At 40.2% G+C, this 27,877-nt stretch overlaps 1 protein-coding gene across 1 annotated transcript; it reads left to right on the top strand.

Moving 5' to 3' along the window:
* wdr82 (WD repeat domain 82) lies at positions 1-26,857 on the top strand. Its single transcript, XM_080218965.1, has 9 exons — positions 1-335; positions 3,622-3,719; positions 11,175-11,241; positions 11,885-11,984; positions 16,815-16,931; positions 18,137-18,292; positions 20,061-20,130; positions 21,905-22,047; positions 23,388-26,857. Exons 1-9 carry the CDS (start codon positions 175-177, stop codon positions 23,415-23,417), a joined length of 942 nt encoding a protein of 313 aa, XP_080075091.1. The 5' UTR covers positions 1-174; the 3' UTR covers positions 23,418-26,857.
* The last annotated feature ends 1,020 nt before the right edge of the window (positions 26,858-27,877 follow it).

Raw genomic sequence — 27,877 nt, forward strand, 5'->3', positions numbered from 1 at the left:
GAGTGACTGCAGACCCTGTGCGCGGCCGTGCGCCGCCGCCATTTTAACTGCTGCCACCGGCTGGCCGCTTTACTTTTAAATAGCGAGGGGAGGGAACAATCCACCGCGGAAGCGGCGTTTTAACCGTCCGATTTTTTTCTTTCTTTCTTTCCCCCTCCCGGGCACAGAGAGGAGATGAAGCTGACGGATAACGTGCTGCGCAGCTTCCGAGTGGCCAAGGTGTTCCGGGAGAACACAGACAAGATCAACTGCTTCGACTTCTCGCCCAACGGGGAGACGCTCATCTCCAGCAGCGACGACGACTCCATCGTCCTGTACGACTGTCAGGAGGGGAAGTGAGTGAAGCAACCCGCCTCTTCTTTCCCCCACTTCTAGCCGCTCTCCTTGGGTTTAAAGGCCAGCCTCGGAGGGGCGGTGAGGCCTGCAAGCCCCGGCCTCGATTTTCACAGTGCCCTCCCAATCTGTTCCTCGTGGCGGGCAGAAAGAGGAGGCCAGACTCCAGGCAATGGCGAGAGGAGAGTGAAAGCCTGGCAAATTGTAATCAGTCGCCTTCTCTTACTCTAGTGATTTTTTTTTAAAAAGGGGGTAGTCACACTTTGGACGTAGGGCGGGAAATGGTGCCATGATATCGTGGTTGAACGTAGGAATTAAAAGCAGGAATAGGCAATTCGGCTTTTCGAGATCATTTCCCATGATCGTGGCTGATCTTTATCCTGGTCTCAACTCCACTTTGTTGCCTTCTCTCCATGGCCCTTTTATCCCATTTTCATCAGCAATATATCCATCACTTTCTCCAATTTGTTGACTGGTTCTGCCTCCTCTGCACTCTTGGAGGAGGGGTGAGTTCCACAGCTTCACAACTTTTGAGAGAAGTTCAATCACAGAATCCCTACAGTGTAGGAGGAGGCAGTTTGGTTCACCCAGCCTGTGCCAACAACAATCCCATCCAGGTCCGATTCCCGTAACCCCATGTATTTACCTGTTAGTCCTCTAACATGGGGCAATTTAGCATGGCCAATCAATCTAACCTGCACATTTTTGGAATGTGGGAGGAAACTAGGGGAAAACCCATGCAGACATGGGGTGAAGGTGCAGACTCTGCAGAGTCACCCGAGGCTGGGATTGAACATTGGCCCCTGGTGTTGAGGTAGCAGTGCTAACAACTGTGCCACCATTGATGGTTTCTCCTCAGCTCACTTTTGAACCCCAGTTTAAGACCAGGGGTTCAATATCACATTTTTGTTCTTCCATTTCCTCTGCGTGCGATAATCTTAAAAGTTTATCTGTGGTCCTGTGAAACCTGGGTTTAAAGTACAGCTTGTGGTTGGTTGCAGGGTTCACTTCCCCAGTTTTGCAGTCTGCCAGTAAGGGAAGCTGAGAATCATATGAGCAGTTAAAATATACAAATATTTTAGCTTGGCGATGGACCAGTTGAGGCAACCACCTTGCATGTAGAAAGTATTTCCTGTGTGCTCTAAAGTGCATTCAGATCCCCCAAGAGTTAATTGATGAGCACTTAATAGGGCTTCTAAAGGCATAGCCACAGAGCTGGGGCTTAAAGGGAGTGAGAACTTTATGGAGGAAATTCCAGAGTTTAGGGCTGAGATGACTGAAGGCTCCTCCCATACTGATGGAGGGAGTGGGATTTACACAAGTGGTCAGTGTAGGAAGAATCCTGCATGGAGAGTTGTACAGCTGGAATAAATTATAGAGATGGAAGGGACAAGGCCATAGAATGGTAACTGCATTGGAGGCCTTCCAGAGTTAAGTGCATCTAGGTCATACTGTGTGCCCTCTTCATAAGATTTCTTTAAAAAATGTCTTTACAGAGAATTGTTCTTTTTTTCCCTTCTCATTTTTCTCCCTATTGATGTCACTTCCACAATTCTATTGTCACAAGTTATTATTCATGCGTGAATCCTAACGTTAGGTGCTGGCAGGTTATTCCACAGTAGCAGAAGCAGCCACAGTTGCATCTGTTCTTGTTGTTGCTACCTGCCGATTTCCAGCCTGTGCTACAGCTAATTCTGTAAAGCGGATATGCAACCCTATATTAGGTCAGGTATCTCAACTCAAAATAATGTTACTCCGACAGAGGGGGTCATAGAGTTATCAGGATATTTAAGCTTGATTTTAAAATGCAGTATTGAACTGGTTGATCCCCTAATAAGGCTTCCACATTTCTTGTCATGATGCTCAGTGCCGTACACGCCAAGCAAGTGATACTTTGCAATTCTTCAGGTTTTATTTTACTGTGGATTGTGATATTCATTTGCTGTCTCCATTGTTGCAAACAAGGTTGGCCAATAAATCGTAGAATGTCACTGTAACAGCTACAGAGAGTGCTTTTTAGCCGACTTTGTTTATCTTGTGGTATTAAGAAAACACTTGACTGCTTTAATGAACAGTAGCATTATATGGCAGTAGCTAAATTGTTGACATACAAATTCATACTTGGAACTTGTGAACAGGTTGTATTTAAGTTTTTTGTTAATATCCTTTCTGATATTTGGACATCAGAAGTCTTCAAAGTGGATACCAGTGAGATTACAGTGTGTGACAACTGATGTATAGACCACTGCGCGTACCATTGCTCTTTCAGTGTTGAAGTTAAATTCTTTTGATAAAACTTGCTGTAAGTTGATCAAGTCTGTCAAATTTTCTTCCCCATTCATTTTTTCCCCCTCCCTTCCTTCCTAATTGGTTATTGTATGCTTTTGTCATTTTCCATTTGTTTGAGACAGTGGAAGGGAATGGGGGCTGGTGAACAGTCTTGCCGAGCTGCGATATGCTCACTCTTTTCATAGCCATAATAATTTTGCCTGCTGACAGAGTTGTTAGCTCTACGCGGTGTGTGTGGTGGGGTGGGTAGTTTCTGGACTCACCCATCAGATATTTCAGCTGGATATCAACCCAAAATTTGAAGTTCGCTTGCAGTGACAACCACAGCAGGTTTCAATCTCTGCACCTTTGACTAAGATAATGATGTGGTCCCATTCAGTCAAAAGGTGTACTTCATTATTCAGTAATACCCAAATATTTCCCCCAGTTTAGCTTTTGAGAGGCTGATGCACTGCATGATCTTGAATGGCTTTAGAAAGACTGGGTGCAACACAACTGGAAAAAGACTTGCTTGTGTAGCTGGTTAGTGGTGGGGAAGGGTGGAGATAAAAATAATAACCTGAATTGGAACGAGTGGGGAGTCCCTTGTCTGGAGAAACTATTTTGGGTGGATTGGCAACGGGGAGGGAAAATTTCGTTTCGGACAAGAGACATGGTTGAGATAGTAAAAATAAATCTTGCATGGACTAGGGGAGCAGCTGGTTGGCTGGGAGCAGGGGTGGGGGTCCATTTCAGTGTCAATGTTTGTGGACTCGTACAAATACCTTGCCTTACAATTCATTGTGATTGATGGCTTGGATGATCTGCTTTTCTTTGGATTTTATTGTGGCAGAAGTCCACGTGACTAAGATGTGCCAAATTTATGGTTTCCTTTGAATCCTGACCAAAGGAGCAATAGTTGGGGAGGATTCTCAGAATTTGGTTTTTGGCCCTTTGTTTGGAATTTGTTTTTAAGCTTGCACTTAACGTCACTTAATATAAATCTTTCTTGTCTGTCAGACCAAAGAGAACACTGTACAGTAAGAAGTATGGGGTAGACCTGATCAGATACACACATGCAGCAAACACAGTGGTTTACAGCTCTAACAAAATCGATGGTAAGTTAGCCACTGTCATGCACATCTCTGGTTTGGTTTCTCTTTCTGTGAACTTCTTGAGGACTGGGGCATCAAAGTCAATTGCCATAGTGTAAAGTTTATTAGCTATTGTATTAAATATTTTTAAGATTTATGTATTGCATGTTCAGTTCTTTCATATTTAAGAAAAACTTAGTGATTCAGTTGTTTGAAAGCCACATAATGTTAAATATGTTGGTTTCATTTTCCCATAATTTTGGGTACAGCTTTGTTTTGGTAATTTTTATACTGAAATTTTTGCCCGAGCCCAAACTGTATAACTAATGGAAGAAAACCAAGCATGTGGTTTTGAAATCTGCTTTTGTAAATCAGTATGGTCTTATTGTTTTTGAACTAAATCAAATTATCCACTAAATTGAGTTTAATATATGGAACAAAGTGGGGATTTGAAATGTGGATTAACAGATGCATTGAATTGATCAACATTGAGGAGGGAACAAGTGACTGTAGTAAGGAAAAAAGAGGTGATGATCTTTTGGGCAAAATGTTTTTTCCTTCTCCACTTTGGAAGTTGTGATTCCTGACTGGATTGGGTTCAAAGGAGTTCAGTTAATCCCTGACCCAGGAATGGCATTTTTACAAAGGCTTTGTTACCAAACTACATCACTTTCTTTGGAGGTGACGGAGGGCTAGCAGGGATTTAGGCAATTGCAGCTGAACCTGAAACCAGAAGAGAAAATGCTGGAAAATCTCAGCAGGTCTGGCAGCATCTGTAAGGAGAGAAAAGAACTGACATTTCAAGTCCGGACAACCCTTTGTCAAAGCTAAAAGGCACTGAAAATGAGAGATATTTATACTGCAGGGTGAGGGAATGAAAGATGAGTCATAGCCACAGAAACCAGGGGAAAAGGCTGCTTATAAGCTTGCACTTAACAAATAAAGGATGTGAATGGCCAAATGGCAGAGAAGCTAAAATGAAGGTGGGGGGTAGGGGGGAGGAAAATGGATGGGACAGAGGTAAGGGAATGGGGATAAAGCAGGGGGAAAGAGTTCGGGGAGGAAAGAAAAATGAAGAAAGACAAAGAAATAAAAGGTAGAGAACTGTAAAAAAAAAATTAAACTGTTAAACTTCAGATGATTTGCTGTACCCCTCCTCAACCCTTTTGTTTTCATCCTTTTTTTTACTATTCTCTACCTTTTATTTCTTTACCGTCTGTCTTCATTTTTCTTCTTCCCCCCCATACCCTTTTCCCTTACGTAATCCCCCTTACCTTTTCTCGCCCTTTGCTTCTCCTTTTCTTGCCTCTGTCCCATCCATTTTCCTTCCCCCTTCCCCAGCATCTTCATTTTAGCCTCTCTGCCGTTTGGCCATTCACGCTCTTTATTCTCTCTGTGGACAGTTATTAGCAGTCTTTTCAACTGGTTTCTGTGGCTATGGTTTTCCTCACCCTGCAGTATAAATATCTTCCATTTTCTATGCCTTTTGACAAAGGATCATCTGGACTCAATGTCAGCTCTTTTCTCTCCTCACAGATGCTGCCTGGTATGCTGAGATTTTCCAGCATTTTCTCTTTTGGTTTCACATTCCAGTATCTGCAGTAATTTGCTTTTATGCAGCTGAACCTGGCCAATTTAGCTGTTTTGCTCCTTGTTGGCTAAACATGGACGCTTTCAGCGGTGGTGACTATAACCCCGTGTTATACAAGTAGAAATAGAACCAGATTTTACTCTTGCGTTTTGTCCTTCCTGCCAAAGCCTTCTACATCGAGGGGGTGACAGTCAGTTGTGCATCCTTATGTTTCACTGGCTGGGGTTAGCTTCCTAAGCAAAGGCAGAGAATGAAATCATGCACGTTAGTGAAAATATTTTGTTCAGAACTTTTTTATAACCTTTCTGAAATCATCAGGAATCTAAATTTTGAGATGGCTAATGGGTACTCCCAAGGTGAAATGTACAATTCTGTTGCCTTGGAGGGTGTAACTCACTCTGATTCCGTCTTTGTTCAAATTGCAAGTGTTTTCAATACTCATTTTAGAGAAGAAAAAAATGATAAATCTAAACATTTTGTTTTCCTTGACATTGTATATGTTTCTGTTTAACCAAATTCTAATGAAACACCAAGTACTGCTTTGGATGAGTTACTGAACCTAACCATGTGAGAAACGGGACGTCACTTATTGAACCTGAAGCACCTTGTTTGATTGTCAAGTGAATGATGTTGATTTCTTTTTGTTGTGCTGCTCTGTAGTGCAACCCTTGAGGATAATGTGGTTTAAAGGGAGGTGCTTGCAGTGGAAAAAACTTCCACTAATTAGTTACATTTGTTGAAATAAATGGTATTCACGCTGTATTAGTCTACAGTACTGCAGCACCATAGTGCTTGGATTTGAGTGCAAGTCCTCGCATGTATGTAATTGTCCTTGAGAACAAACTGTTAGCATTGATTATTGGAATTGTTCTGAAACATGAAATATTATACTGCTTTATAATTGCTTTAAGTAATTTAGTTTTCGTTACCCACATGCTTACCTAGGTCAAATTTTTTACAATAAAACGCCATAGCAATGCTTTAATGAGACTCTAATGAAGGAGACTGCAGAGCAGTGTAGCCTTGTTGCAGCTCATGAATGATGAAGCTGGATTACACCAACCCCACGTTTTATTGGTGTTTGGAAATTAAATTAAAAATATCCAAGAAATATTCATAGGTCACTCTACATTTATGTAGTATAGCTGTTTTATTTTTAATTTGTTTCTGCTTAACCCCAAACCAGTTCAACTTGGATAAAGATATCTGCTGCAGAAATAAGTACTGATTAATGTAAATGTGCAACATTTTATTGGACCATTAAGTAGGACTTATGATTAAAAGTTTAAAAATGCATGCAAAATACATTGATACCTATAACTTTGAGAAGCAACTGCAACACTGCAGTTACCTGGGAAAGTGGAAAATTGCCCAATAAAACAGGGCAAATCTAATCCAAACAGTTGCAATCCCAATAGCCAAATTTCGGTCACCAGCAAAGTTATGGGTGGTAGCAACATCAGTGTTGTCAGATAGCACTTGTTCACCAATAACCAATGGTTTATTGGGTGGCATGGTGGTACAGTCGTTAACACTGCTGCCTCACACCTCAGGTTGCACATTTACCCCATGTTAACATGGGTTTCCTCCGGGTGCCCTGGTCCCCCCCCCCCCCCCACTCCTCTCAGTCCAAAGATGTGCAGGTTAAGTTGTTTGGCCATGATAAATTTCTCCTTAATGTCAGGGGGTTAGCAAGGTAAATGCATGGGGTTAGGGGAATAGGGCCTGGATGGGATTGTTGTTGGTGCAGGCTCAATGGTTGAATGGCCTCCTTCCGCACTGTAGTGATTCTATTCTATGAACTTGTATGCTTATTGGTCAGTTTGGGTTCTGCCACTCCACTGTAGACCTCATAACAGCCTCCCCTCGTAACAGCCTCAGGCTGAACAAAGATGAAGTGAGAGTGCCTTTGTCATCAAGGCAGCATTTGACCTAGCATGGAATTGAGTAATCCTAGTGAAATTGAAGTTGGTGTGAATCTAGGGGACAAAATTCTGGCTAGAACCATAGCTCGCATGTGGCAAAGGTTATTGGAAGCCAAACATCTTAAAGCTTCATCTTCCTCCCAGCATAAGGGGATTTTTTTTGTTAAAGTATCCAGTATTGTTTGTGACTTGTCAGGCAATGAAAGGTCTGACCCCACATGCAGTAAGGCATATCCCAAGATTCAAGTTTGGGCTGATAAGTTACAAATAACATTTACCACACAATTGCCAGATAATTACAATCTGCAACAAATGAGTTGAACCACCTCCCCATGGCACTTAATGACATTGATGAACCTGAATCTCCCACCATCAATATTCTAGTAGGGCACCGTTAACCAGAATCTTAACTGGATCAGCCCTATAAATACAATGACTACCTTAAACGTTAATTCCCTGAACCACCCAGTACAGTGCTTGTAATGTGTACCATCCTACAAGATACGTTGGGACAATATTTTGAAGTTTCTTTGACAGCAACACTTCTAAGCCTGCAACTTCTACCACCTTGGAGGGCAAGATCAGTAAGCACATTGGAAGGTTACCAACTGCAAGTTCCCCTCCAAGCCGAGCACCATCTGACTAGGAAAAGTATCGCTGTTGCTTGGGCAAAATCCTTGAACTCCCTTGCAGCACTGCGTTTACCTACACTGGATGAACTGCAGATTACCATCACCTCTAAGGATGGTTAACAAATACTGCCCAGTTGTATGGGTATCACTATGTACATGTGCAAATAAGCCATAATAAAGTCTAGTTTAATAAGAGTAGATTTTCTCTCTGCTTCCTGTTTTTTAAAAAAAACTTAAATGTTCAAGCTGTAATGCAAATCTCTCTAGCTCCACAAATTAGTAACTTGCAGACATGCAGTGATAGCTAGAGTTAACTTACAGCTGTTACTTTGTTTTGAGTCAGAGGTTCTGACTGCAGTGTTTGGTAGAAATACTGTGTGTTTCACCCAGTATAAATTAAATGATGGTTGCTGCATTCAGTACACATAAATTTATAATTTAAGGCAAAATCATCACATTTTTAAAAATGTGTTCCATGGCTCTCTGTTTTAAAGTACTGTTTTGATATACAAATTAAATTCGCCCTGCATCACAAATTGAGCTTTTGTATTTGGTTGGGGCTTTTTTCATATCAAAAGCTTGCTGTGGGAAACCTGAGACTGCCTTGCTCTGTTGCACTATTTTTCAGAGCTACTAATGTGTGTTATGAATATAAGATTACTGAAACTGATTGGTGAATTAGATCTTAGGCTGATTTTTCTGTTTTAATTTATGAAATTTTAAATCTTGACACGAATTAAACCCAGACTTTTACAGTGTCCTGTTTTCCTGTCATTGCTAATTCAGGGAGAGAAGGTGTAGTGACAATGTCCCCTGGACTTGTATCTGTAAAATTAAAAAATCAAGTATACTTGTATAACATAACCTTTTAAGTCAAGTAGCATATCAGTGTAAAATCACGATCTTTCTGCAGCAAACAATAGTTACTCCACCAACCTCCTAAGTTATGAAGATTTTTAATTCAGTGTTAATGGCATATTCATTATGTATAATGGGTGGCACAGTGGTTAGCACTGCTGCCTCACCGCACTAGGGGCCTGTGTTCAATTCTGGGCCTGGATCACTGTGTGGAGTCTGCACATTCTCCCTGTGTCTGCATGGGTTTCCTCCGGGTGCTCTGGTTTCCTCCCACAGTCCAAAAGATGTACCGATTTGGTCTGATTAGCCATGTTAAATTCTCCCTCTGTAACTGAACAGATGCCAGTGTGTGACAACTAGGAATTTTCACAGTAACTTGATTGCAATGTGAATGTAAGCCTACTTGTGACCAATAAATAAACTTAACTTTATGTCCTAAGTTTGATTTATTTGTACTCTGGATCAGTATTAAGTTGATGGAGCAATATCAAAGCTTCGTGTTGCCTTTTGAATTGATAAACTTGATTAATAGGCACCATTAAAGCAACTTTGTGACCCGTGAATGTCATAGTTTTTGAAAATTGGCTAAGAAACTTGTTGTAGCTGTTTTATATTTGCAGTTCGGTGGTGGTATTCGTAAACTTGTCCCTGTGCGATCACCGAGTGCCTCCGACGTCCACATACTATTCCTGCCTGTGCCCGTGCAGAGGTAGTTGTTTGTACAGTTTGAGGGTATGTGACACCACCCGGTTGATGGAGATAACTGTACAAGCCACTGCCTTGCCTGGGCCAGAGACCAGCATCACCCAGAAGGGACCAGGAGCTACTGCTTGGATGAATCTGCCATCTTCAGATGATTAAAGAATTCACTCTTTAAAGTTGTACAAAGTTTTTTTTGAGTTAGCTTGTTTGATTTAGCTTGTAAATTAAATGTTTCATTACAAAAATTAGTATTTTAACAATTGTTGAATCATGCAAAGCTGGCATTCCTTTATAAAGTAATGATAGCTTACATTTTTACTTTCTTCAGAAACTTGTTCCAATAAAATGTTTGATTAACTGTGGGATAGATAATTGATTAGCCTTGCTATCAGTGCTGGTGGCCAAATGTAACTTGAGCGTTGAAAACACTATCTCAATTTGGGAGGTTCATGATTCTTAAAACATGTATTTGACTGCAACTCAAAATGCTTCAAAGGGAGATTGATTCCACCTAGAACTGACACTTTATGTGCTATCCCTGTATAATTTATGGTTGTAAATGGAAATCGAAGGTTTTCTGTCCGCTCCATTCCAAATGTAAACAGGCCTACAGTTTATAGGGCCGCAGAAACTGGAAACTGTCCAAAGTAACAACCTTGACTCTTCAGGATCCAGCGTGTCTTTTTGTTTGCTTATCTAAATCGTCACTGCACTCCCCAGTATAATTGTGTGAAGCATTTTGGATATTTTGACACTGCTGCTGTGTAAGTGCAAAGATGAATCCCCAACTGTAATGAAGAATGCCCAGTAACTTTTTGCTTCAAATGCTTTCAGCAATTGACTGCTTCAAAAAGAACAAATTGTATTCTGCAAATAACTTCCCACCTGTGCCACCACTTCTAGATTAAATGCTGCCTTTAGGATCAAGCGATGTTATAAACTCCAAGGCATTCGGCATTGTTGTGAAACTAGACCCATTCTCTGTGACGGACGCTGCAATCACAGCCATTGTCCTTTCTGTCAATATATACTGATATCACAACCATAGACAAGGGTGACATGGCACAGTGATTGGCACTGCTCCATCATAGTGCTAGGGACCTGTGTTTGATTCCTGGTCTGGGCAGCTGTTTGTATGGAGTTTGCACATTCTCCCTGTGCCTATGTGGGTTCCATCTGGGTGCTGTGGGTTCCATCTGGGTGCTCCAGGTTCCTCCTAGGGTCAAAGGTGTATGGGTTAAGTTGACTGGCCATGCTAAATAGACCATAGTTTTGGGGGATTAGCAGGCTAAAATGCATGGGGTTACAAGGTTAGTGTGGGATTGATGGGCTGAACAGCCACCTTTGCTGTGTAGGGGTTCTGTGATTCTAACTTGGAATGCCACATGGTGATTGTGGAATGATAGATAATGGAGGACAAATGGCAAGCAGGATGGAGTGACTCCTTTGTAACCATAACTCACTGAAATAAGCAAGGGCTGAATAAGTTCAAATGTAGCACCACTCCATTAAAGTCCTCACTTCTGCAGAGTTCCTCATGCTGAAGAATAAGCCTGAAAGTACAGTACATTCTGTCAAACATGAAATAGGAGCAGAAGTGACATTTGGCCCCTCAAACTATTCAATGATACAGTGCATCAAACAGACAAGGAATGTCATGCTCTCATAACAAAAAGTTTGCAAATTTCTTAATTTTTCACTTAGTTATCAATGCACAAGCTAGAATATAAAGTGATTTCAATTATATACATCCTACCTTGTTTATTTTTAGATACTATCCGATACTTGTCACTTCATGACAACAAGTACATTAGATACTTCCATGGTCACAGCAAGAGGTAAGTGAATTATTTGTATTTGTCAGCTCTGTTTTGGCTTTTTCCATGGGCCTCGCTTCATTAGTAATATTATCAGATAATGTTCTGGGCTGAATGTGCATAATGTAATAAAATTTAAATCCCCATTTAGAGTTATGTCCCTTATAAGCCATGATAATAAATGAACATACCCCACAACATTGTGTGAGTTGGACTGAATCATAACATGTTGAATGTGTAGGATGTCTTTTTTGTGCCTCCGTTAGGTGGGGGGTTATCTTGTTTCTCTTTTCAAAAGTTCTAACAGCCTTTTCGGTACTTGGCCCGTTCTTTACTCATGAGTTTGGACTTTCAGATGTAGCAGTGTTGGACCATAGAGCTATCACTGCCAAGCTGGGTTCCATCCTCACTTAATGTCCATTCATGTGTACTTTGTTTCAGTGGGGATTGCTAAGCACTGTCCCCACCTCCCGTTCCAAGTGTCAACTGCTACACAATCCTTTTGAAAACCATGAAAGTATTTGCACATTTCGACGCTGTTCGTAGCCAGTACTTATTCAGATATGTTTTGCAATAGAGTAAATGTTACATTGCACTGTATTGAGATGTGGGAAATCGTCCTGAAGCTCCTAATGTTGCGCTTGTTTTCTTTTGCATGCTTTAGAGTTGTAGCGTTATGTATGTCTCCTGTGGATGATACCTTCATGTCCAGTTCCTTGGATAAAACTATCAGACTGTGGGACCTCAGATCACCCAATTGTCAAGTATGTTTTATTTGTCTCCTATCTAAATGAGCGGTGATAATTATCAGCTTTGAGGGTGGGCAAGTAGTAGTAATTAATGTAGTGTTGCCTTGGATCTGGACTCTTAACTCTGAGTGAGGAGGTAATTGGTTCAAACTTTGCCCAAAATTTGAGCATGCAATCTAGGCCATTGTTTCAGTGTATTAAATAGGCTGATGCTTTTAAAATCACACCTCTGTTTAGATTGAGAGGTTCCACAGTACTATGTGAAGAGCTTTTTTTATCAATTCAGTACTGAATTTGAAAATGTCAGGGAAAAGACATATTGTCACAGCTTTTTGTCTTGCACTCATCAGGACAATTTAAGAAAATATCAGATGTGAAGGGAAAAATTTACACTTCATAAAGTGGTTGACAAGTGGGCTCTTGATTGTTAGATGCACCGCCATGGAGAATACACTGGTTAACTGCCAAGCTTGATTTAAATTCAAATCAGGCAAGTTGAAACTGATTTTGTTTAGTTGAAACAGATTCAATGTGTGCGTTCTTATTGTCTGCAAACAACAGGATCCTGTATACTGACACATGTAGCCTCTCTCACACAACTATACCACACGCCAAGCCCAACTGCTAATCTTAAATTGGTTGTTAGTGTAATTAAAACCACATAAATATTATGGCACTGAAAGAACCCCTTCAGCCTATCATGTTTGGCTTAGCTATCCATTTTAATCCCACCTTCCAGCACCCAGTTTGTAGCCTTGTAGGTTACAGCACTTTAGATGTGGATTGAAACACATTTGAAATACAAATCCAGGTACCTTTTTAAATGAATTGTTTCTGCCTTGACCACCAGTTCGGCCAGTGAATTCCAAACACCTATCTCTGTGTGAAAAAGTTTTCCTAATGTCCCCTCTAACCCTTCTACCAGTCACCTTAAGTATGTGCACTGATAATTGCAAGGGGAAACATGTCTTCCCTCTATCTAGGTCTCGCATAATTTTGTATACCTCAATCAATCACCCTTTGTTATTCTCTGTTTTAAGGGAAAATAACCCCAGCCTACCTAACCTTTGCAATTTTCAAGTCTTGGCAGCAGTCTTGTAAATCCTCTCTGCATGCTCTCCAGAGAAATTACATCCTTCCTGTAATGTGACCAGAACTGTACACAACTCCAACTGTGGCCTAACCAGTGTTTTATACCTTTGCAGCATTGTATCCCTGCTTTTGTATTCTATACCTCGTGGAATAAAGGAAAGCATTCCATATGTCTTAACTGCCTTATCGATCCATCCTGCCATCTTCAGGGACCTGAAGTTGTTCACTCCAAAGTGTCTCATTTCCTCTCTTCCCCCTTATAATCCTTGCATTTTTTGGCCTGCCAAATTCCTTACCTTGGGTACAGTTGGTACTTTACCTGTTACGAATAGCTGCTGTTTGATCTGATCCACCAGTCTTTGGAACATATGGCTGACATGCATAGCATCTCACGTGTGTGATAGGCAGACTGGCTTTTTGGCTTGATGGTGGCATCTTGTTTGTGGCAAATACTGCTTAGTGTTACTACTGCATGATAGCTGTACGTCCCAGAGACTGGCAGATCATATCAAACAGCATGTCCCTTCATCTGTTCAGAACAGGCAAAGTACTGATAGTACCCAACCTGCCCATGTTTGCAAAACTCAAAACATGGTGTTCAACATTAGATGTGAATCGTGATTGGGCAACATTTGCTAAACATTCAAGTGTGCTAAGAATTACACTGACAGCCAATCCAAGATTATCAGTCAGGCTCACAGGGTGGTGTACTTGCGCATGCTAGAAGCTACACATTAATACTCAGGGTTCTGTTCTTTGCAGACAGAACTCTGCCCTTTGGCTAAGATCAGGTGGCGTATCGACATGCTGTGCTTGGTTGAAATCATTAGGGTTACCTTTTAGCTTCATTTAAAGCAATTTTTAAAAGCAACGTCTTGGCCTTTTGGCTAAGATGTAAATGAGATCAAGCCTTGGAGGAAAAGCTATGCCTACTGCAATTGGCTCGAATCATGTAGATCAAGCCCAAGACAGGAGGTGAGAGTCCTGTCTTGTCAGCTTGGATCGGGGATGTCTCAACTTGAGACTCTGAATTGGACTTGATTTGATTGAATTGGAATAAAAACAAAAAAAAGACAGAACATGTACACACAATTGTCATCAACCATTCTTTGGTCAAGGCATTACCTTAAGGAATGAACCAATCAGTCAGCCTGCCTGGTTTAACTTTAAGCTAAGCTTTGTAGTTACCTGTCCTCAGATAATTGCATTCTCCTTGGCACTGCCTTTAACAATCAGTCACTTGCCAGCCAATAAGTACTCTCCTATCTCTTGATGTATAAATTGTTATTCCCTTTACATTTGATATTCTTGTGAATTGTCCTGACGAGTGAAAGACAAAAAACTTCATGTCTTTCAGCAATGCTGAAATTATGTACTATGGCACGACTACTGAGAATTCCTTATACTTTACATATTTCCTGTCTCTACAAAGACGTTGTTTAAGGAAACTTTCAGCCCCAAGTTAAAAATAAATGAGGGGACTGGATAAGCCCTGCCACTTCGCTCAATTTTACCAGTGTTTATTTAAAGCTTTTTGACTGTGCAATTAAGGGTTCCTCCCTTATTATCAAAATAACTTGTTTTGGTGAGTAGGCAAATAAATGCCTGTCACACATGGTCATTACCTGGCAGTACCGTTGCTGTAAGACAAACTGTGTAAAACTGTTCAACCACAATATTTGATAGACAAAAAGGTTAACATTTTTAGGGGAAGCTTTCTGTTGAAGAATATATTACGTATTGCTGACTTATTCCTCATGTGCTTGATCTGTTGGCATTTTTGCTTTTATTTCAGATTTTCTGCATTCAAAGTTTATTTGTTGACAGTTAGAATTTGAGCTCATCCTAATAAAGAATAAAAATAGGTTATATAACAGCATCAGCAATACAAGATTAATTGATAAGCTATATTTATTACCATATTGAAATGATGTGAGAGAGCGAACAGAAAATGAATAATTCCAGGCGTGGCCAAAAAAGCCCCTGACAATTTGAAAATTTTGTAAAAATTTTTACAAAATTGCCCTCTTCTTGAACCTTCCTGTTAATCAGGGAGGTTTAATCCTGTTAATCAATGATGAAAATCAAAAGGCCTGCTTACAAACTGCAGAGAACATGATTTAAAAAAAAAACATTTCTTTAAAGTTACACTAGCATCACACTTCAATTAAAGCACAATATCACTCTAATGTTTGTATTATCTCCAAGTCAAAAGCACTGGGGAATAAACTATTTGAAGTCTGCAATTCTGGGTAACTGCAGTTTCTGCAATAAATACAGAAAATAGTGCATTTAATGTCACTTTGAAAAAAACTAACACCCCGTTGCACCTCATATCTTAAATCTAAACATACTAAAATGACAAGTCACGAAAGAGTCTGTCCACATAGTCATGATATTTGAAAAATTGTGACCAATCATCCAACAACAGTCATGTTTCCGGTTGTTGGTACCACAGTATGCAGCCTTATCATGTAGCATACTTAAAATTTCGGTGCATGCCAAACTGCAGCCCCATGAGTTTCAGCCCCTTCATCATAAAGGTACAGTTGGATCATGCACTGTCCCACAGTGGCAAGATTTTCTCAAGCTAATCCCTTTTACAGCTAGTAGAACCGGACATAAGGACTTGAACAGAACCTTTTGTGACTGCGTGATGCCACAAATGTTGGATATTTGTTCAACGTCGTGAAACAAATCTCCGATCATGTGCAATGCCAATAGAAGCTCGTCTGGTGGAATAAAAACTTCACGTTTGTTGTAACGTCTGTATCATCAACAAATTGATTTGCTTTTTAATTTTGCTTATTCCTTCCCATGTGTTTTAGAAAACAGGGAATCTTGATTTGCAGCTATTTATACACAATGGGGATAAAACATTTACCATACAGAATGTTAGCCTGGCAGAGCTGTGCTTGCATTTGTTAAGTCGTATTCATTCCCTTTGGCTGTACACTAAGTGAAGAAGGATATATGAAGTTGCCAGTTGCTCCTTTTTCACCCCTTACACACACATCTTTACTGAACATGTTTTGGGGTTGTTTGAAATTCTGTACTCAAAAACAAACCTGTCTTTGAAATTGTTCTGCTTATAAAAGAGAATTTAAGATTTAAATTTATTAGTGTCACAAGTAGCCTTACGTTAACACTGCAATGAAATTACTGCAAAAATCCCCTAGTTGCCAGTCTCCATCTGTTTGGGTACACTGGGGGAGAATTTAGCACGGCCAATTATCCACCTAACCATGTCTTTCAGACTGTGGGAGGAAACAGGAGCACCTGAAGAAAATCCATTCAGACACTGAATGGTGAGCAGACAGACAGTGACCCAAGCAGGGAATCGAACCCAGATCCTTGATGCTTTGAAGCAGCAGTGCTAACCACGATGCCACTGTGTTGCCCGTTTTTAATTTGTATAAATTGTACTGAATGATCTGGTTGAGTCTTTGCTCTGGCAGCTCTGCCGCACAGCATGTTTAGCAGTACTGCAGTGGAAGAGCTAATGTGAAGAAATGGCTGGAGCATCCCCATCCTCCCCCCATGTGCCCGCACCCAGCCCCCATTGCCTGATTTAAGAGGAGACATGACAGCCAATCATCAGCTCTCTTGACACACAAAACAGATTTAAAAAATAGAATGGGGAAGATGAAATTGAACTTTGACCTTTAATGGGAGGAGTAATGGATTTGTTTATAATTTGCTTTTAATTTTGTTACCTGCTGGTACTCATTTGTTGCTTTTATAATTTGCCAGGGCTTAATGCATCTTCAGGGGAGGCCAACGTGTTCATTTGATCCTGAGGGACTTATATTTGCAGCTGGTGTGAATTCTGAAATAATTAAGCTTTATGATCTACGGTCATTCGACAAGGTAGAGTCTCTTAACCAAATTTTGCTTTTGAGTTCCAGCAATTTCTGTGGTGCAGTGTCTTCTAAGATTAAGTTCAAATGTATGTAACCAGTTTTACTGTGCCAGCAGATAATGTATGTTGCTGCTTACGCTTAGAGAATCAAAATTGCTTCAACCTACCCTTTAGTAGTTGTAATATATTTGCCATCATCTTGGAAGCAAGTTGCTTATGTGTGACTTTACTAGCATATAATTTGTGAACTAAGAGAAAATAATGGGCTGGATCCCTGCTCCCTTATACTTATCAAAATTATACTTTCTTTGAGAGGTATGCAGCTAATGACTGCTTTTAAAGGATGTATATCTTGGTTTGTGTGTGTGTGTATAGCTGATCTGCATTTAGACACTTGTTGGCAATAAGCATGTATTCCAATTCTCTCCTCTTGAATCCAGTTAGCTTCCACTCAGCATCTCTAATAAGAAAGGCATCATATAGTCCTGTATCATTTGAAAATTAAGATGGTACTTTGTACTCTATATGGTAAACTGCATCTTAGTTCCTCCAACAAAAAGTAGCATCCTTTTCAATTATGTTTGGCAACGTTATACTGTCATTGATGTGAGACTCTTAACTGACAGCAAATTATTGGCGTGTGAGGTTTGCAGTTGTGGAACATGCACTTGCAACAATTATTTCCTCATGGTGCCCACTTGGAGTGAGCGAAGATGATGAGCTGATAAAATATGCTGCTTCATGGGTAGAAGAAGATTGAATTGCTGCTGAGTCAATGGTGTGTGTATATATATATGTACTTGTCAGTGACAAAACAGCTTGGGGAAAGCCTGGGAGTAAAGTGTCCCTTGAGCAGACAGAGGAGTGATGATGAACTCGGGAATCACAAGGTTAAGTTTGAAGTTTTTTTTACTTGGTGACACAAGTAGGATTATGTTAACACTGCAATGAAGTTATTCTGAAAATCCCCTAGTCTCCACACTCCAGTGCTTTTTCAGGTGCACTGAGGAGAATTTAGCATGTCTTTCTGTGGGAGGAAACAGGAGCACCTGGAGGAAACCTCTGCAGACTCCACACAGTCACCCAAGTCAGGAATCGAACTCCTGACGCTGAGAGGCAGCAGTGCTAACCACTGTGTCATCCTGCCACCCTTATCCAGTAAGATTTAAAATTAAACTAGAAACTGAAAGGATTTTCTAACATGTTTTGTTAGGGTCCTTTTGCCACATTTAAGATGCAGTATGAGCGGACCTGTGAGTGGACAGGATTGAAATTCAGCAACGATGGAAAACTGATGCTGGTGTCTACAAATGGTGGCATGGTCAGGCTCATCGATGCTTTTAAAGGAGCAGTACTGCAAACATTTGGGGTAGGTGGAATTCTTGTGAGCAGAAAGTAAAGTTTTTGCTTGGTTAAAAGGTTTTTCAAAAAAGGTATTTAGCACAACAGGAAATTGATACCTACAGTAGACCTTTAGAATGCTGGAGATGTATAACAACAAGAGGAAGCCTAACGTTCCTGCCACCAGTTTGCTCTAGCAATCTCACTGCTTTGTTCTCCCATAGTCCCATATCTTCTATATTGCCTTAAAAGATGCATTGTTATCTGCTTAAATCTTGTGACAAAATATTCCTCGCTCCAAGAATCAGGCTTTTTAAAAAAAAAGGTTGGTGACCATTTGTCACCTATACTTCAAAACGAGGAAGTAGTCTTTCCCTTCTCACATTGCAAAAGCCTTATGTTTTTAAAAAAGCTCTGTTTTTAAGAAAAAATTCCTTTGAGCTCCTCTTCCAGTCAACTATCTCAAATCCTTGCCCCCTTGGCCGCACTTGACAAATCTACCTTGCACCTTTATCTATGCCTGTTTTATAAAACTCAAATTAATATTGGCCTTTTCTTTTATGGCTGTGTGTGTACTTTCAAATGCCAACATTTCTGCTCATCCACACCTCAGCATTTTCCCACAAGTGTGTAATCCAATTCCTTGCTTTTGCCAAAATGTATTGCTTCACATTTATTTGCATTAAATGCTATTTGTTTATTTTCTCAGTCCATCATACCACTCTCTCTCTGTCCTCCAAGGATTTTACATTTTTCTTTACTCCCCTAATGTAGTCATGAACAAAATTTCAAATCACGATAGCTCCAAGTCATCTGTGTCCCAAGAATCATGGTGGACCCAGAACTGGCCCTCTGATGCATTGCTTCCAGATCATTCCCAAGGCAAAGTCCATTAAACCTAACCCTTCTTTCCCAACTGTTGATGCTGCTGCAATTCTTTCATACCAGAGACTGGACCTCTGGTGATAAGCTCTTGTAAGGCAGTTTTCCAATTGGATGCTTTCTAATAAAAAACCTGTTAACTCTGTTAAACATGATGCATTAGCAAATCTTTAGCTGTTTCATACTCACCAGCTCTATTTTTAATATATTTTGAGACTTTTCCCATAATTACATAATGGCCCAAGAAGTAGTCCTGCAGTACCAGATTGAAGTCCAATAGGTTTATTGGTAGCACGAGCGATGCCCCTTCATCAGATGAGTCTGTCGATATGCGCGATCTGCTTGGAGATTCTCTCTGCTTTGAACCAGCAGTTTGTGGTGTTGGTGATGGCCATGATGTGGACTGGGGTAGGTGCAGTAAGTAGTCTCTCAAAATCAGGTTAAAGTCCAACAGGTTTATTTGGTAGCATGAGCTTTTGGAGCACTGCCTCTTCAGGTGAATTGCCTGATGAAGGAGCAGCGTTCCGAAAGCTCGGGCTTTTAACCCGGTACTACTAATTATTGTGCCTACCCCAGTCCAATGCTGGCAACTCCAACATGGCTGCCACCTAATGGCCATTAGCCTAATTTGATCTGTAGTTACCCCAGGTGGTGGTTCTTTTCCCTTGGAGCACAAGAAAGTGTTGAAGAGGCTTTATGAAAATGGCATAGTGGCTCATTCACTTTTAGTTACTACTTGCAATTGTAAGTGGTGGGAAATAACTGTTGTCCAATAAGTGACAAAGCAAAGCAGATCCTAACTCTGGGTGCTGTTCTGAAGGAGATTTTATTAGTTTAAAACTAAATACTGTGCTTTAATTTCTTAGTTGGCAGAATGATGACTTTATGCTGAAGTTTCTTGTTTGATGTTTTAGGGATACAACAACAACAAAGGTATTAGTTTGGAAGCATCATTCACACCAGATTCTCAGTTTGTGATGATAGGTAAGCCTGAGAATTACCAGTTGAAGCAGCTTTTACCTCTGTAAAATACTCCAGTATTATAGTGTTGGATTTGACATTTCATTAGTGTCTAAGTTTTTTTATCCTTTCTTCCCTACAAAACTAAATTATATTGTGTGCGCTCATTAAACTTCACTAGAATTGCTATTCCAACATAATCAAATATAACTGGATGCCCTCGTGAACACTTGTTCATTTTATTTTATGGACAACAGCCTGAGGAGTTTTAGCTGAATGGGCATACAACCTTATAACATGGGTTGGGAGGTGTCTTAAGTTTATTAGTGACAAATAGGCTTACATTAACACTACAATGAAGGTACTGTGAATATCCCATAGTTACCACACTCCAGCACCTGCTTGGATACACAGAGAATTTAGCATGGTTAATTCACCAAATCAGCACGTCTTTCAGATTGAGGAAACTGGAGCACCTGGAGGAAACCCACGCAAACATGGGGAGAACGTGCAGACTGCACAGACAGTGACCCAAGTTGGGAATTGAATCCAGATCCGTGGTGCTGAGAGGCTGCAGTGCTAACCACTGTGCCACCATGCTGCCCAAGACACAGGAGGGATGAACAATTATAGTCAGATTGGGATGTGATGGGTGACGTCTCACAAGGAATAGTTCTGGGCCCTCCACTTTTTGTCACGTGCTTCAGTGGCTTAGATGAAGGAATAGTGCTGTACATGGTTTGCGATGACACTGGGAGGCATAGTGAGGTACAACATTTACAGTAAGTTAATTTGTATTCCCTTGAGTTTTGAAAGTTGAGGGGTAGTCTAATTGACAGATCAAAAATGATGAATAGATTTGATAACCTAGATAAAGGTAAACTGTGTTCTTTGATGTGGAAATCTATAAACGAGAGGCTGTCTTAAAATTGCAGGAGTCAAATCGGAAAGAATGTGAGACTTCACTAAAGGAGCATAGTGGCAGATTTCTGTTCACATGCTCCTAAAACTCCGTTCAAATGCTGTTCATGCAGTATGGTGCAAAGCTGCTTGCTATTAATGATTGCTATCATGTAACCACTTCTGCAAATGTGAACAGCAATCTCTTGGCACAGTCACCCACTCTCCTTTCTGCAAATACCTGAATAGCACACATGTTGTGTCCTGACTTGCACAGATGAAATCGCTACTGTGGCAAGATACCAAAAAGTTGGCACTTGCAAGTGGTACTGTAAGCAGCTTGTCTTAAAACAAAGTTCATAGAGTGTGGATTGCTGTGTGGATCCCATCTGGGGCAATGCAGGAATTTGGAACAACCTTTGGCCTTTTTCCTGAAATTAAGATGGTTTTATTTAAAATCCAGAAATTAAGTTCCCTGCCCCAGAAGTTCCAGTAACAATGGAGTCAAATTGCTTTTCTCTCCCTCATGAAGGGGAGGGATGAAAGGGACAAATTGAAACCAATGTCCTTTTTCACAATGGCAAAGGTGGCCTTGGGTTACCATGTATGCTGTACTGTGATTTATTAGATGTGATTGAAGGTAATTTAGCTCTTTCAATTATCCTCCGTGCAAATCTATTGTATAATAGTGCTGTTAATGGTGAAAGGCCCAGTGCAATCAAATTGTTTCTCTGAGGGTTTAACAGACTCAATTTTTCTCTAAACCGCCCCCCCCCCGCCCCCCCACATGACTTAACATGAATTTGGGAAATGTTGTTTTGAGTTGAAATTATTTTTTAAAATTTGGTCATTAAATTGTTGGAACATTAAATTGCACAATTTATGTTTTGGTTTGCAGGATCTGAAGATGGTAAAGTTCATGTGTGGAATGCAGAAAGCGGATTAAAGGTGGCTGTTTTGGATGGGAAGCATACAGGTCCTGTTTCTTGTCTTCAGTTTAATCCCAAGTTTATGACATTTGCCAGTGCATGTTCAAACATGGTGAGTATGTATAGCCATTTGTTAGAATAAGTTAGGCTGCCACAACTACTTGTGTGCATTTTTAAGATTAGGATTATAGAACATTACAGCGCAGTACAGGCCCTTTGGCCCTCAATGTTGCGCCGACCAGTGGAACCAATCTAATGACCCTCTAACCTAAACTATTCCAATGTTATCCATATGCCTATCCACTGACCATTTGAACGCCCTTAAAGTTGGCAGGCCCACAACTGCTGCAGGCAGGACATTCCATGCCCTTACTACCCTCTGAGTAAAGAATCCAGGCCCCTCTATAGTTCCTCAGTTGCTGACCCATCAGCTAACTCAGCAATAATCCTTGAAACCTTCCTGGTCTCGAGTATGACACTGGAGTGCATTTGCTGAATTGACCAGGTGACAAATCGACACAAAAGAAGTCCTCTTTCCCATGTCTTCCTGACTGTCGAGTGTTATCAACCACACAAAATTGTAATGAACAGGCTGCCCTGCAAACCATCAACAAATTTGCTTTTTGGCAGCAATTAATTATTAGTGTATGCAACTTTATTTTCTACTTGGTTGCGCAAAGGGAAGTCAATTTGCAAACAACATGATCCTATATAACTTATTTTATGTAATAAACCATGTGTGCATTGTTTTGTAATAGAATTAACAAGTCTATGCAGATTGATTTTTCAGTCTACGGGCTATTAACCCAGAGGGAGATTACTAAGGTTCTTTATTTGTATAGTCATATTTTTATCCTCTTATTAATTGTTCAAAGGTTTCCTGGTTTTTTTTTGTGTTATGCATTAAACTAATTTTCTGTCCAATAGTTTCCTCTCCTTCTCAGTTAAGGCAATCTTTCAGAAATATAAATAAAAATAAAGTTTATTAGTTACAAAGTAGGCTTACATTAACACTGCAATGAGATTTCTGTAAAAATCCTCTAATTGCTGCGTTCCTGCCTCTGTTTGGGTGCATGGAGGGAAAATTTAGCCGAGCCAATCCACCTAACCAGCGCATCTTTGGACTGTGGGAGGAAACAGGAACACCCAGAGGAAACCCACACAAACGGGGAGAGCGTGCAGATTCCGCACAGACAATGACCCAAGCCAGGAATCGAACCCGGGTCCCTGGCGCTATGAAACTGAGTGCTAACCACCGTGCTGCTCCGTAAGGGATCTGGATGTATCAATATTTGCTGGGACCCACAGGCAAAGTTTGAAAATTCTTAGTCTAACTGCTCCTAGCAGCATTATTCACCATAGGGTTAGACTGTACAGCAATGCATTTTTTCACTTTGGTGTAACATGTTTTACTCACTCGAAAGTTTCTGAAGTGTTTTAATTTCTTCACAGGCATTTTGGCTACCTACGATTGATGACTGAAGAGAGAGAATTGGGATAGTTTTTAATCGACTGAAATCAGTAATGGACTGAATGCAGAAAGGTGGACCTCCAGACTTCTCTGGGTCTCTTTCTACAGAGACTGATTTGAACTTGATTACAGGCTGGCGAGTCAGATCTTTATGCTTGGGCATCATCAGTCATGGTGATGGTTACAAATATTTTCTGTGGAATTCTCAGAGGAAGTAAAAGTAAAGACGGTCTTTTTTTTTTTGCCCACTCTTCCTACTCACCGTTATGTGGGCTGCAGATTTTGATTCATCCCTCCAACATCAGTTTTTTCCTTGGGAATGTGCCAACTCCATTTAAAAGTAATTGAATATGCTGGGATTTCTTTTCATTGAGACCATGCAAGTTGCGCAGGAATGTGAATGCAGTGCTATCTGCAAAATATTGGGGCTAGTGTGGCTGAGATTTCATTTCATATCCCAGCCAAAAAATATGCTATTTATTCAGTTTGTGAAAAAACTGAAGAAAGTGCTTCCATTCTGATAGATGCCGACATGTGAAGAAAATCTTGATTGCATCAGAGTGAAAGAAACTGACAAGACATTCAGCTGGGCCAGGCAGCATCTGTGGAGAGAGTAACACGGGCAAGTTTCAGGCTGCAGACTTTTCATCAAAACTATCATCAACCTGAAATGTTAACTGTTCCAGAGAATTCCAGCACCTGCATTATTGAACTTTTGTGAACGGAGTTGAATGATTTACCATTGGTAAACCGAGCTTTTCCCTTGCTTAAGTCTTGATCAGAAATATATCCCTGTTATTATATTGTATATTTGTACAGTTCAAAATGTAGTTTCCATTCTTCAAAATGTTCTTGAGATATATTTTATGTAAATACAATGGGGTGATTGTGGTTTTTACATTTTTTTCACTGTTCTGACACAAGGTATCTGAATTTGCCAAGCTCTGAAATCACACTAAACACACACACACTTATAGAATTTGCAGTGTTTTTCTTTTTTCCCCCTCTTTCCTTCATCGCTATTTTGAGGTATCAAATTGTTCTACAATTTTAAAAGAAAATCGCTGGAAAATGTGTTGTGGTGAGTCCTGTTCTGCAACTTAAATTTAAATCTGCTTCTGTGGTTTGGTTGTTTTGATGTGCCAAAGATACATTTTTGCCACAACCAGGAAAGTATTGTTTACAATGCAAAACCTGATTCATTGTGTTCGATAGCTAAAACAGCTTTCCTCCCAGAGGAGGTTGGTGGGATTATTATTATTTTTCGTTGTGGGTGGAAGTTAAAACAGAATAAATTGCGACATTCATCTTTTACAAAGAGTCCCCCACCTGGGGGTGGGGGGGAGTGGAAATACATTGAGGTTCAGCAAGCTGCAGTTAGGACCACTATCTCGCATAAAATACCATTCATGTTCAATTCTTTCAGGAGTTAAGTAGGAAGGGGAGAGAAGTAAGGATAAAAATGTTACTGTTCAGTTGAGTCTCTTGGCAAATTGACTGAGAAATGATGTTGACTGCCCCACAGAAATATTAATGGCCTGGATTATTACAACTTCCTGATCAAACTTTCAGCTTTTGGCATGGATTTTCTTTTGTGTGGAGGTGGGAAAATAATTTTACGTCAGGTTATTTGAAAAATGCAGTTTTACCTCCAGTGATTTTTAGTGCTGCGACATGTTCTATTGTCCGTCACAAGCATAGATGTTACATTATCAATTTTCAACTCCTAAGTTTCAAGTGAGTGTCTCAATTTTGACCATTTATCCTGATGGAAATTTGTAGTGAAGAATTAGACTTTTAAGTATAAAAATCGCCACCTGCTCTTTGTGAGTTGAGCTTTTATCTTGAAAGTTATGGACTGCAATACAATCTTGGCTAGCATAGTGTTGACAAAGCTCTTTAGTATAATGCTAGAGGTTGTGATTTTTTTTGAGCTTTTTAAACGCGCAGACTTGTAAATACAGTATTTCTGTTCAGACAAAATATTGTGGACAGGATATAATTAAAGGGAACCAATAACTTGTGAAGTCTGGTGATTTTAATTTACCAAAGCAATTCTAGGATAAGATAGTGACACCTAAAGTGTTAACCTGTTTTTGTGTCTGATGGGCAAGTTAATTTGTGGATAAATGTTCTGCCAAAGTGATGTGGTGAAGTTAAATGTGTTTTGTATTTTTTGATTTCTCAAACTCAACATTTTTAAGTTATGCTTTGTTTAGTGGTCAATTGATTTTTTTTTTAATGGTCAAAGAAATAACCTTCTGTTCCCTGTCTCCTCCCAAGACAGTGTAAAATACAAATGACTTTAGGCACATAGTAAGCCTTCAGCTGATCCATCCGCTGCATTGACCAACAAGCAAGTGCATTCTGCGCAATTAGTCTACGTTAAATAATAGACTGACGGTATTGGAATTCGTGTTGATCTGGGCAGCTGAGGCAGATATAGAATCTCCAAAGACAATCAGAAAGTACCTTGCTGGCTTGACTCCTGAGAATGTCCTGACTTGTATTCTGCTTTACAAACTGCAGCATTCAGTATCTGAGCTCTTGGACCACATGATAACCAGAGTGGCAGCTAATCATGTACAACATCATGACCACAATTCCTGAAATAGATTCGGTATCTCCTTACGGGGTATTCTTTATATCATTAATATTAAATAATTATGAGGCATATCATGTAAGTACTAATGTGCAGCAGTACTTGAGTCCCAGCGCTGCCCGAAAAGCAGGAATTGATTTCTGGCACATTAAATGTGATATTTCACATGTCCTTGCAATAAATTGTATTTAATGTATATAGTACCTATAGTAATTAAATAAAGGTCAGTATTAATGTGTGATATTTAATCTGGTCATTTCAGAGCTAATCATATTTCTGCAAATGCTGTAGCCAGCAAGCTTCTGTAGTTTAATTCTCTGTAGTGGTCTCGTTATTTTGTATGGCCTGTGGTATATTTAACATTTTATACTGTTCTGTTTGAATAGCGGTGTATTTTTTTTAAGGGAAAAAGCAGCAGTGCATTGTGCCATTTTGAGTGTAAAAATATAGTTTCGTACTGGTAGAGAATCTGGTGGCTGCCCACCTGCTTCCAAGAAATGTTGGCAGGCATATCCTCACATCTTCCTGTCAAGTTCTTGGCATTAGCTATCATTCTACTGTTTTTCTCTCTCTCTCTCTCTCTCTCTCTCTCTCAGCACTGAGTACCTACCAGAAGGGACATTCAAAAAGTAGCAAAGCCTTTTAATTTTTTTAAAAATTTGAGCACTGAGGATTTTTAAGCAGTGACTTGTAACTTCTTGAATATGAAGTTGTCCTCATTTAACTATAAAAGCTGTTGGTTTGCAAGATTTTGTATGAAGCTGTTGCATATTGCTTGTGTATAGATGAGAGAAGACTTGCTTGAATCTCTTGTAAACTGTGGTAAAATAAACTGACATTTCATCGGTATAGATGCCCTCTTCAAATTTTTAAATACCAATTAATGTAAATGAGCAGGACGAATATTTGAAATAAATAGCTGAAATTGTCCCATTTACATGCAGATGGCTTAAAAATTTCTAAACTCATCATTAGAAGGGAGGTGAGTGTGAGTGTAAATATGTGAGGAAGATTTCTTTAAAAAACAAATGTTCTCCTGGGTTGCTTGGCGTCACTGCCCTGTAGAACTTGTCCCAACTTATGTCAAAGCTGATCCTGAATAATAACATTCAGACGATTGAGCTATGAGGGTTTTCTTTACCCATTCAGTGTGTGTATTTCAACTGGATTGTGTTCAGGAGTTGGATCGCAAACCCATGTTTGCTGCCATAACATGGTGCTATGATAGTCATAGAGTCCACACAGAAAGAGGCCCTTCGCGTCTGCATTGGCCATCAAGCACCTTTCTATTGTAATCCCATTTTTTGGCACTTGGTCCATAGCTTCGTATGTTATGGTGTTCCAAATGCTCATTTAAATGTTGAGGGTTTCCACCACCACCCCCCACCACTCTTTCAGACTGAGTTTAAGATTCCCACCAAGCGGGTGAAAACATTTTTCCTCAAATCCCCTCTAAATATTGTTACTATAAATCTATGCACCTGTTTACTGACCCCTGTAAGGGGAAAAATCTCTTTCTTACCCTACTTATTCTTCATAATTTTGTACATGTCTATCAGGTCCCACCCTCCGCCTTCTCAATTTCAAGGAGAACAAACCCAGCCTCTCTTTATAACTGAAATGCTCCAGTCCAGGCAACATCTTTGGTGAATTTGCTGTGTGCCCTTTTGAATGCAATCATATTCTTCCTACAGTGTGACAATCAGAACTGCTCATGGTACTCTAGCTGTGGCCTAATGAATGTTTCATACAGCTTCAAAGAACAACCCAGCATGGGAAACAGGCCCTTCGGCCCAACAAGCCCACGCTGCCATTTCAACAAAGCATTTTCCTACATCTGCCCTGCCCCATGTGTATGTGAATGGTACC

The sequence above is a fragment of the Carcharhinus amblyrhynchos genome, chromosome 3 (assembly GCF_965287045.1).
Source record: "Carcharhinus amblyrhynchos chromosome 3, sCarAmb.v2.hapA, whole genome shotgun sequence".
Taxonomy (NCBI): domain Eukaryota; kingdom Metazoa; phylum Chordata; class Chondrichthyes; order Carcharhiniformes; family Carcharhinidae; genus Carcharhinus; species Carcharhinus amblyrhynchos.

What these genes read in the sequence shown, in the direction of transcription:
- wdr82 (XM_080218965.1), top strand. Translation starts at nt 175, where the DNA reads ATGAAGCTGACGGATAACGTGCTGCGCAGCTTCCGAGTGGCCAAGGTG. An exon ending in TTCCATGGTCACAGCAAGAG is followed by an intron (nt 11,242 to 11,884) that starts GTAAGTGAATTA and finishes TGCATGCTTTAG; the next exon opens with AGTTGTAGCGTTATGTATGT. An exon ending in CAGTACTGCAAACATTTGGG is followed by an intron (nt 18,293 to 20,060) that starts GTAGGTGGAATT and finishes TTGATGTTTTAG; the next exon opens with GGATACAACAACAACAAAGG.